Source organism: Lolium perenne, chromosome 2 (assembly GCF_019359855.2).
Source record: "Lolium perenne isolate Kyuss_39 chromosome 2, Kyuss_2.0, whole genome shotgun sequence".
In the NCBI taxonomy this organism is placed as follows: Eukaryota; Viridiplantae; Streptophyta; class Magnoliopsida; order Poales; family Poaceae; genus Lolium; species Lolium perenne.
Genome location: NC_067245.2, coordinates 364,336 through 374,885, shown reverse-complemented (window position 1 = coordinate 374,885; position 10,550 = coordinate 364,336). Strand labels below are relative to the sequence as shown.

The window sequence follows — 10,550 nt, the reverse complement described above, 5'->3', positions numbered from 1 at the left end:
CCAACCGCTCCTCTGCATCGCTGACCGCGCCGCCCGAGTCAGCCTTGGCCGCCGGCGCCTCCCGCTGACTGCCATGGCATAGGAATCAAAGAGATGGGGAGAGCCGCGGTGGCCGGCGTCCATGCCGCCCGCGCCGTCGAGCGCGTCGGCCCTCTCTGCGAGCTCGGCTGCGAGGCGGTCCTTGGCGGCCAGCTTCTGGCAGAGGCGGGGGGCCGGAGTCTGCGTCGGCGGTGTCCTTCTCCGCGGCTGGGTCCGAGGCGAGCGGGCACCACCATCGCGGCGGCGGCAAGGCGTGCCACGCCCACGCCAGTGCCAGAGCGGCGCGCGTGAGGCCGAGCGGCCTCGTTCGATTTGGGGAAGGCGGAGCGGGGCCACGGGACCGGCCTCGTTCGATTTGGGGATGTCGAAGACGGGGGGGCACTGTTTCGCTCGTGGGAAAAGGAAGAAGAACAGAGAGGGATTAGAAAAAGGAGGTTTGACGCCGTTTGGCTCTGTTTGTGAGGCTAGTATCTTAAAGCAGATCCAACGGTAAACACCGCGTGCTCACGTATACACCCGGTCACTAAATCCACTCTCTCTTTTTTAATATGTCCCATCCCAACCCCATCGCTAATCTCTCCCATCTCCATGGTATCCATCCACAGAATATTAGTTCTCCAGCGTGAGTATGGAGACGAGGCAGGCGGGCTGGACCTGGTCGAGGGGGCACGCCACCCTTGACGGCAACGGCGTAGTAGAGGTCGAGCGCGGGGAGCGTCTCGACCAGCCGGTTCCGGCCCTCGCCGCACTCCGCGCAGCCAGCGGCCGCGGGCGGCTCGACCCCGAAGCCCAGATCGAGGCAGCCGCGCAGCTTGTCGAGGTCGTTGTCGGTGACGTTCTGCGCGCGGCTGAACGAGGACGACGAGGGCGCCCGGCGCATCAGGCCGCGGGGGCGCCGCTCCCAGGCCTCGTCCCGCTCGATGTCGGGCGACCACGAGTTCTGCTTCTGCAGGCCCATCAGCCCCGCCGCGCCCCTCATCTTCCCGCCGCCTAGCAGGTGGTGGTGGCGCTGCAAGCCCTTCTCCATGGCGCTGCCGGCGGCCTCCTCCCCGCGACGCGGCGAAGGTGTTGGGACTGGTTGGGTGAGAGAGGGGGCAGAGGCGGCCCAATTTGAGTCAACGAGCGTTGAGCGCCTCCAAACCCTTTCCCGTTGCGCCGGCGGCCACCGCGTTCCCCCAACTTCGCATCCTCGCCCAGCTCGTGTCAGCAGCCGCACACCGTTCGACTCGATTTAGCGATTCCCCAACCTTCTGCTTGGCTGCTTGCGTCTTTGCCCAGCTCATGGAGGAGTGGAGGACGGAGACCTGGGTCTGGGAGGTGGAACGGCTTCAGCTCGGCAGCTCCTGCTAGCGACGGCGACGGCGCGCATCTCAGGCAGCACCTGCCCGCATCTGGCGGCTGCCGAGGCGACCTGAGGGCGACTGATTCGTATCGTGCATGAGCGGTGGGATTAGAGGGACGTCCAGATTAGAGAGCCAAAGCAACTATGCAAGGAAAAAAAACAAGGCTAGCTTTACCGTATTAAATGAGCAAATGCAAGTAAAAAAAGAGGCTTCACGCCGTTTGCATCCGTTTGTGAGGTTAGCATCTCAAAACGAATCCAACGGTAATGGATGCGTGCTCACATATACACGCGGTTACCAAATCCACTCTCTATGCAAAAAACACATGTTTTTTTTTGTTTTTACTGTTCGGTTTTGGATGGGTTTTTTCATCCCGATGCTATCCAGGTCCTAGACGTCCCAGATATGGATGTCTACGATAGGGTGTTGGTGTTACATTAGAGAAGATATGGTGAAGAAAATGATTATAGGCATCATCTAGAAAAGGGAAGTAGTTAAGAGTAACAACATGAATAAGAACAAGCTCCGATTGAGGCTGTTTAGAAAGCATTAAAAATCTCTTTGGGATCTAAGATGAAATTACTTCACTTTCTCACGATCTATATAAATTTTAATGTACACACACATCCTCTCACACGCGTTGAAACTCTCGACCCCCAAAACGACTAACCCAAAGTAACAAACAAGTATGCAAAAAACACAAGATTTTTTTGTTTTTACTATTTGGTTTTGGATGGGTTTTTACATCCCGATGCTATCCAGGCCCTAGACGCCCCGGATACGGATGTCTACGATAGGGTGTTGGTGTTACATTAGAGAAGATACGGTGACAAAAATGATTATAGGCATCATCTAGAAGAGGGTTGTAGTTAAGACTAACAACATGAATAAGAACAAGCTCCGATTGTGGCCGTTTAGAAAGCATTGAAAATCTCTTTGAAATCTAAAATGAAATTACTTCACTTTCTCATGATCTATATAAATTTTAATGTACGCACACATCCCCTCACACGTGTTGGAACTGTCGACCCCCAAAACGACTAACCCAAAGTAACAAACAAGTATGCAAAAACACATGTTTTTTTGTGTTTTTACTGTTCGGTTTTGGATGGGTTTTTCATCCCGATTCTATCCAGGCCCTAGACACCCCAGATACGGATATCTACGATAGGGTGTTGGTGTTACATTAGAGAAGATACGGTGATGAAAATGATTATAGGCATCATCTTGAAGAGGAAAGTAGTTAAGAGTAACAACATGAATAAGAACAAGTTCCGATTGTTGTGGGGATGACCCCCGGTATGCCAAAGACATGCCAAACCGGATGGTTTGAGCTATCAAGATACCGGTTTAAAGGTTATTCCATGTTGTGAAGCTAAGCTTTTGACTAAGTGAATCTATGCCGGTATCTCAGGAGGGGTATACCGGAATGAGCTACAAAGGTACCGAATTACTGATACAGGCTACACTGTAGCACGTCGGCAAGACTGGTGAAAGATTCTCTAAGGAGCTAGAGGACAAAGATGAGCGAAGCACTTCAGCTTTAATCGAAGCTCTGAAGCCAAAGCAGATAATGACGTAAAAGGAACCGAAGTGAACATTCTCTGTAAACATTACCGGTCCTCCGTCTTCAACCATAGCTTTTATCCTTTTCCAAAATTTCTCTGTAAACATTCTTATTATTTTCTTCTTTTGCAGGGACAAGGAGTATTCCTAGGAAAAGGATAAGCATGAAGAAGACGTAGCACCCGCTCCTAGTCCGTCTAGTAGACGCCAATGGCTTTTTGGTTGCGCGACGTGATTGGTCTGACCTTGTCCATGATCATCTGTTGCTAACTGTGATGCCTCAGTTACTGTCATCAGCATTTCTTAGGATGTTTTTTTTATAAATAAAGGTTGTAGCTAAATGATCTTTCTTTGAATTGATTTTGTGTTGGCAATGAGGAGAAGCTAATGGTAGTAACTGTGGCACGACGATGAAGCTGGAGCAGAGGCCAGGGTATCATTCTACGCTCTCACTATAGTCTCAATCGCATCCATATTCTGAGTATAGGCTGTGAGAAGGCAAGCAGTTTATGATTCTCATTATATGGCGCTGAGTTTGTGTGCCTCATCGATTCTCTATATTCTGAAGAATGCCTACCTAATTGGCTAATCTGCAAACATAACCTAGTAAAGCTAGATAGCTTACATTCCTACATATGAAATTTCGCATGTGCTGACCATAGGAAACAATTCTACATGGAATGGATGGGTTGACCAGGTACTGAAAAGACTATATGTGCAAATAAATAAAAATCATAATACATGTTTGTAACCAAGAATAAATTATTAACACAGGACGTCCATTCATCAAAGGTGCAAGCTAATAGAAACAATGGTGAAGAATGTACCGTTTGATCTTGAACAAAACCTACCATGTCACAAAACCCCATAGCTATATATATACCAAAAACATAACTGAGAAGCTAGACAGGCTTACATTCCTACATAGTATCAAATCTGCAGGTCCCCATCAGTTCACAGATTCTATAGGCAAAAAATGCGGTATGTGCTGTTTTCAAAAGTATATGTAAAACCAGGACGAGCTAAATGTTACTACCAATAGCTTTCCAATCCTATTACAAATCACTGCTGGCTTCGATCAAGTTGTCTTGGCCTTTGCGGCCCTTCTCTTCGAGTGCCTCCTTGGGATAGAGTTCTTCATCCCCAGGAAGAAGAGAAGAGCGCCAAAACAGGCCACGCTCTGAACAGAGAAGAACTGGGTTATAACACACATGATAACAGCTACTGATGAAATAATTTGCTGCTATGATGATAAAGTTGAAAGCTAAGCTTTTGCTAAGTGAAATTTGCATGACAAACCTGTGAAAACTGGGTAAAGAGCTGAACAAATTGCTGCGACTCCATCTCATAGTTGTAGAAGTCGTGCACAACAGGGGTTATGAATGCCAAGTATACAAGCTGCAAAAGTGAGCCACATCAGTATCATCATGTGTCGACAAACAAAAGTGTCAAGATATGGGAAGACAACAACTGCAAACTACATCATCAAGGCAAAATCATTTAATCATGTGGACTTAATCTTTTGTTCCTTTATTATAAATATCTATGCAGTTATAGCAAGGACTGATGTTCTGAAGGACTGTTCACAATGTATTATGGAGATACAGCATACAGATTTTTAGACTACATCAAATCATGACTGTATATTCCTTTCTTTAAAGTTTGACTAGGCATGATGGTTTTTAAGGCATCCGCCTTGACGCTTAGGCGATAGAGCCCCCAGCGCTATAGGTTTTTGCCTGCTTTATGCAGTTGAACCCCCAGCGTATTTTTTGATCAGGTCTCAGAAAGCAAGGTCCATATTCAATTCATCTTGTTGCCCCCCTCAACAAAAGATTCTAGTATAATGCCCACATAAGAAGAGTACCCACCAGTAAGAACGCTCCAAACGAGCTGCTTATGATGAACAGGAGACCACCAAAGGCTTTCAGGAACATGGTAGAAGCAATGACAGTTTTAATCTGCAATGAAACCAAATAGGAAGTCATCAGAGCTAGGAACCAAGTAGAACAGATTCTAAAAGAAGGATGAGGCAGGACAGGGCAAAAGGAACCAAAAAAAATATCCCTACATCAATGTGGGGCACTCCCATTCCTATGTTGGCAGACACCTGCTTGATGAAGAGGTCGAGCTTGGGCTTCAGCGACTTTGCTGCCGGTCCACCATCAGACCCAAACTCACTGAACCTGTGTGAATAGAAGTGCCAATCACAAACTAAATGGTTAGAGAACAGATTTATTGGGAGAATAATTCTGAATTTGTATGGCAGGACTATGAAGCATAATAAGACTGTCAGAAAGAACCAACACTAAACTTGCAATGGTTAATCATCAGAGATGAAAACAATTCTACATGTTGCCAACCAATTCAAGGAAGCTAAGGAGAGCCCAAAAGGCCAGCATGGTGAAGCTAGCTAGCTGTGCAGAAAGAAGGCAACAGTACACTTAGAGCAACTCCAACAGACGATGTAGAATTCACATCATATGATGTAAAATACATCACTTGTTTTTGCTCATTTTCAGGTTTTTACATCACCTGCTTTTGCTCTCAAAAGTCAGATGATGTAAAATACATTACCTCTCCTCTGAAAGTGCTCCGGAAGATGATGTATTTTACAGCATCTGTTGGAGATGCTCTTATTATGGTTAAATTCTGAAACTCAAAACTTCATGCAGAGGAGACGATGTCGACTTCATCCGCGAGCCAACGTGACAGGCCATGCCACAGCCGCCCAACAGAAGGCCACTCCTTCACTGCCCGAATAAAGAGCATGCAGAGGACACACTGCCAAAGGAGGCGTCGCTGAACATGGCCACGACGCACATAGTCGCTGCCTAGCTCCGCCAACGATCTCGACAAGTACCCAGGCTACCTAATAGCCCTACTAGACTCCATGAATGATCACAACGTGTGGGCAGCCGAGCTATCAGTCGGCATCGAGTGTTCGATGTGCGACAACGGCCGCTTCGTGGACCTCGTGATCGGTGAAAAACAAGCTCCAACCACACCGACAACAGGAATGGAAGATGTGTTGTACCATTGAGGGGGGTAAGCCAATCGAGGTGGACCCCAGAGCGACCGCCGGGAGGAATTCAAGTCTGATGAAGCGTGAACCAGCCACAAGGGCAATGAAAAAGGCAGCAGTACAGTTATTGTGCTTAACTTCTGAAATTGAAAACTTGATCTTGTTCTTGTAATGGAAAAAACTTGTGGGGCACCAACCAATTCAAGGAAGTTAATGAGGACATAATATCATGTTGCTAGAAGCACAAACAGCCAGCATGGAAAATCTAGCTAGCTAGCTGCAAAGCAAACAATCGATCAGCCATTCCAGGCACCAAAGAATTTCCCACCATGTAAACAAGTGCATTCCGAGAGAGATAGCTTTTGTGCCGATGCAGATGCTAGACCTGCAAGCATCTGGAGCATAGCAAGCTTCAAAGCATAATGCGACTGACTAAAAGAAGTAATACTAGACTTTTGGACAGTTTGAAATCCAAACTTGATGTTTTCCTTGACATGGAAACAATTCTATGGGCATCAACCAAGCAAAGGAAGCTAATGAGGACAAGACAGCACACTGATGTCAGCCCAAAACGGCCAGCCGAGTGAAGCTAGCTAGCTAGCTAGCTAGCTGTGCAGGCTGTGCGCAGCGTTAACTAAATGCTGTGGCAGGTATAAAACAAGGTGTTCTGAACAAAATGTCATCCATGCCGACGCAGATGCTAGGCCAGCAAGCATCTGGACCAGAAGATGGTTTTACCATCCTAGGAGCCAGGTGCTGCTACAGTGCTGCTACCTATAGCTCCCGCTCTACCAGCATAGCAAACTTCAAAGCATAACAAGGTTGACAGAAGGAACTAACACTAGACTTTAGGAGCGCTTGAAATCTAAACTTGATGTTTTCCTTGACATGGAAACAGTTATGTGGATGTTTCGCTGAAGTCAAAGGGCCAGCGGGGCGAAGCTGCGCAGCGAATGATCAATCAGCCCGGCTGGGAACCGCGCAGTGGGTAAACAAGCAATAATCTGGACCAGAAGATGGCGCCGCACTTGGCTACCTACAACCAGCCGCCCGTGCGTACGTACGTTCTCGACGAGCTCCTACCTCGTACGACCGAGCACAGCAGGGCAAGCCAGCGTCCACCTACGTGACGTAGCCCGCCCAGATCTACCACGCCGAGCGGAACGGATCTCACCGCATCACCATCGGTTCTCCCAGCCCAGGCACCTGAAACCTAGCTTGGGATCGAGGAGCCGCGACACGGAACAGATGGGATCTGGAGGGAAGGGAGAGATGAAGGGCGCACGTACTCCTGGTACGCGGAGAGAAGGAAGATGGAGGCGAAGAGCACCCGGCCGACGAATGAGACGAACCCCATCTCCGGTCCTCGCTGCGTTCCTAGTCGAGCTCGAGCCGCTGCTGCTCTCCCTCTGGTCGCGGCGGACGGCGACTGACTAGCAGCAGCGCGGCATCTGAGAGGTCCAGGAAGGGGATCGGTCCACCGGGTGGGTGTGGGTGGCTTTGTGTCGGTGCGGTGCGAGCGGTTGTGTTGGACTGTTGGTGCATGTCCCGACCCGGCACGGCCCAAAGAGGCCCAGCGTGCCTGTGTTGGCACTTTCCAAATAAAATATCTTTACTATTAAATGGGAGTTGGTCGTTTGACACTCAACGCGTTTGATGGTCGTCATTAAAAGAATCCGAACCATCCAATCACCTCTCTCAATGTTCGCCGTCGGATGGGTTTTTTCAGAGCACCTCTTTTCCCCGCTCGCTAATGGCCCCATCAAAACAAATCATTGCTTTCCTGTTTTGTTATTTTCTTGCCTTTTCCGCTAATTGTTACTAGATCAAAACAAATCAAATAATTTGATACTTTCCTTTTCCGCTCTACTGCGCACACACCTTTGATCTACCGCCCCATTAGCAACACCTCGCACCGCACGTGCACACCTTCGATCTGCCACCGCCATTGAAGAAACTATCGCCGTTGAAGGAGGAGACGGAGGCCTTCAAGATCTCGCCATCGAGTGGCCTCCTAGGGCGGACGTGCGTCGCCGCTGGCATCGCCACAATTATTTCCTTTGCCCCACCACTGTCAACGTCTTTCTCTATGTTGCCCGCCCACGCAAAGGGGTGAGTGAGGGCCCTCGCTGATGCGTCATCACCAACTCCCAAGTGAGCCGTATTATCCGCCTCACCCCTCGGATTCTAACCCGTTGCTGTGGTTTTAGTTTCCATGGATTGGAATCAGATGGATCGGCTTGATCTGCTCGTCGTGCTCCACTCATCAAGGTTCCTGGCGTTTATTAGAGGTGATGCGGTGATGCCTGCTGGGCTGTTGGGACATCAACACCTCCTTCGTGCTGCTCCCGCCCCTACCCTTCCCTGTGCGACTACAAGAGTTGGATCGGAAATTCAAGTGTTTGGGTAAAGCTCCCAGTGAACTCTCGCATTTTTTTACATAGTTTTTCTCGGGACAGACTATGGATCATGGAAAGAGATGCAACCGGACGAAGGAGTAACTTGTATTAGTTTTGTTCTTAGAAGATTGAATTTTATAACAATTGGTCTGGCAGTTACCAATTGGAGGCTATTTGTTCCGTATATGCAAACAGATAGATTCTTGATTATACAGGGTTATGCATAGAAAGTCTAGCAGGCAAGATTATTGTTTTTGTTTTTAGATCATTCTATTTTATACCACAAGTACACCTTTACGCCATGAATTATTCTGCACTAAATTTCTTGAAGAATTTCCATTGCCGGAGGAACCAGGGGTGAGCACGACGGTGGCCCCTGGGTTCTGATCTTCTTTCGATGTCCTGCTGTCACCGTGTCCGCGGTCTACGCCGACAGCCGGATGCCCTTGATTGTTGTCACCGGAGCCCCAACATAGTGCCAATACTTATTCGCGCAGCAGTATCCAAGCCCCTGAGGGGTTCTTCCGAGCGATTATTCATTTATTTTGTGGTTATTTGATTAATGCTAAACATGTTAGGCTAACTAAAAACTTCAGCCGGACTGAACTGTTTCAGGGTGTAAGGAGAGAAACACTAGGGCCTCTTTAATTGGTTTGTGCTAATATTTGCCGTTCTTGGTGTTTTCTTCTGAGTATTAGATGATTTTCTACCCCTTGGGTCCATGGTTTTTTACTCATTTTTTTTATTCCTTGCAGGCTAATTTGTTTCAGTTTATGGGAGTACCTTCCGAAAAATCTATACATCTTATATAAAATTATTTAACATCATTCTATACTGCCTTATATTTGTGTCCCTTGAAACTTAGTATGGTGCCTTGTACTGTAAATTTATCATCTTTAGTAATGCTGCTGATTTTTTTTTCTTATACTGTAAATTAAAAATATTCCCTTGTACTGAAATTTGATTTTAAGATGCTTAGTTTTCCTATTATTTTGTACTTATTCCCTTGTACTAAAATTTATAATATTCCCTTGTACTGAAATATGATTTTTTTCTACTTATTTTGTTTTTAAGATACTCAGTTTTCTTGCACCAAGATTTACCTTGTTGCTGAACTTTCATAGGAAGGAGAAGCTCAAGGGAGCAAACAGAACAAGGAGGATGGAGCTAGACTAGAAAGGAAAAGTTATGGCAATAAGCATGTACAGTAAGCTTCACTCAACACATAATTCCTAACCACAATGTGTTTGATGATTGCCATGGATAAAACCAGCATAGTTTTCTTTTGATTAAGGAGTTTGTCATAGAGCCTAGCCGCACATGCCCATCAGCAATGAAGATGTCGCCTCACCGGACACAGAAAGTTGATTGTATTGTAAGTTTCTCATTGTTTCTTGTACTTCCTAAACGTATGGCTAGAAGAATATTTTCTATGTTGACTTGTAACAAGCACGAGCATGCCATTTATAAACAATAGTTCATAGGTAAAAGTGCTGATGCGAGTGTACTTATTTTCATTGTAGTAGAATTTCTTGTTTTGTAATGTGCTATATTTCTTCTTCTTTCTCATTTTTTGGGGAAAACACTATTTTAATATAAAAAAAGGTGAGCTGCAATCTTGGCTTCCTTCACTTGAAAAGATTACTCATTTGATTGCTTTGACCACTTTTGTAGGTTCTGGTTGAGTTCCGCAAAATAAATACCCATGTAACTTCATCAATGGCACAACGATTTGCAATTGTTTTTTTTTTTTTTTGCTTACTGGTGTAACTCTAGGAAGACAAACTGATATTCAGGTGCAAAACTTTGTCATCTACATTGTTATTTTCTATCCAAATGTGCTGAAACATCTATACTGCCTTAACTTTGTGTCCCTTGAAACTTAGTATGCTGCCTTGTACTGTAAATTTATTATCTTCGGTCATGGTACTGAAAATTTTCTTACACTGTAAATTTTATAAAGCTAGAAAATATTCCCTTGTACTAAAATTCTCTGAAAGTATTTCCAAATATGTTGCAATTTCTTAGTGAGTGAAGGTGCTTTTTTTCTTCAAGAAAACGCAAAAGGGTTGCAGCTTCATTGAAAATGTTAGGGAAAATTTACAAGCCTAGAGAAGCTGATTACATACCATGAAAAAGATGTTTTAATGGACATCCCATGTCTCTCTCAGTGAAGGT

The 10,550-nt window shown here is 46.2% G+C and overlaps 1 protein-coding gene across 1 annotated transcript; it reads right to left on the bottom strand.

Moving 5' to 3' along the window:
• Positions 1–3,706: 3,706 nt before the first annotated feature.
• Positions 3,707–7,467, bottom strand: LOC127330886 (uncharacterized). The gene is made up of 5 exons (XM_051356954.2): positions 7,263–7,467; positions 5,020–5,134; positions 4,820–4,909; positions 4,248–4,346; positions 3,707–4,128 (listed from the first exon to the last, which is right to left on the bottom strand). Exons 1-5 carry the CDS (start codon positions 7,328–7,330, stop codon positions 4,027–4,029), a joined length of 474 nt encoding a protein of 157 aa, XP_051212914.1. The 5' UTR covers positions 7,331–7,467; the 3' UTR covers positions 3,707–4,026.
• Positions 7,468–10,550: the final 3,083 nt, after the last annotated feature.

Bases quoted from the DNA above. Each gene is read 5' to 3' on its own strand.
- LOC127330886 (XM_051356954.2), bottom strand. From the start codon at position 7,330: ATGGGGTTCGTCTCATTCGTCGGCCGGGTGCTCTTCGCCTCCATCTTC. The intron at 5,135-7,262 runs GTACGTGCGCCC...CTATTCACACAG, and splicing joins CTTCTCTCCGCGTACCAGGA to GTTCAGTGAGTTTGGGTCTG. The intron at 4,910-5,019 runs GTAGGGATATTT...GTTTCATTGCAG, and splicing joins TGGGAGTGCCCCACATTGAT to ATTAAAACTGTCATTGCTTC.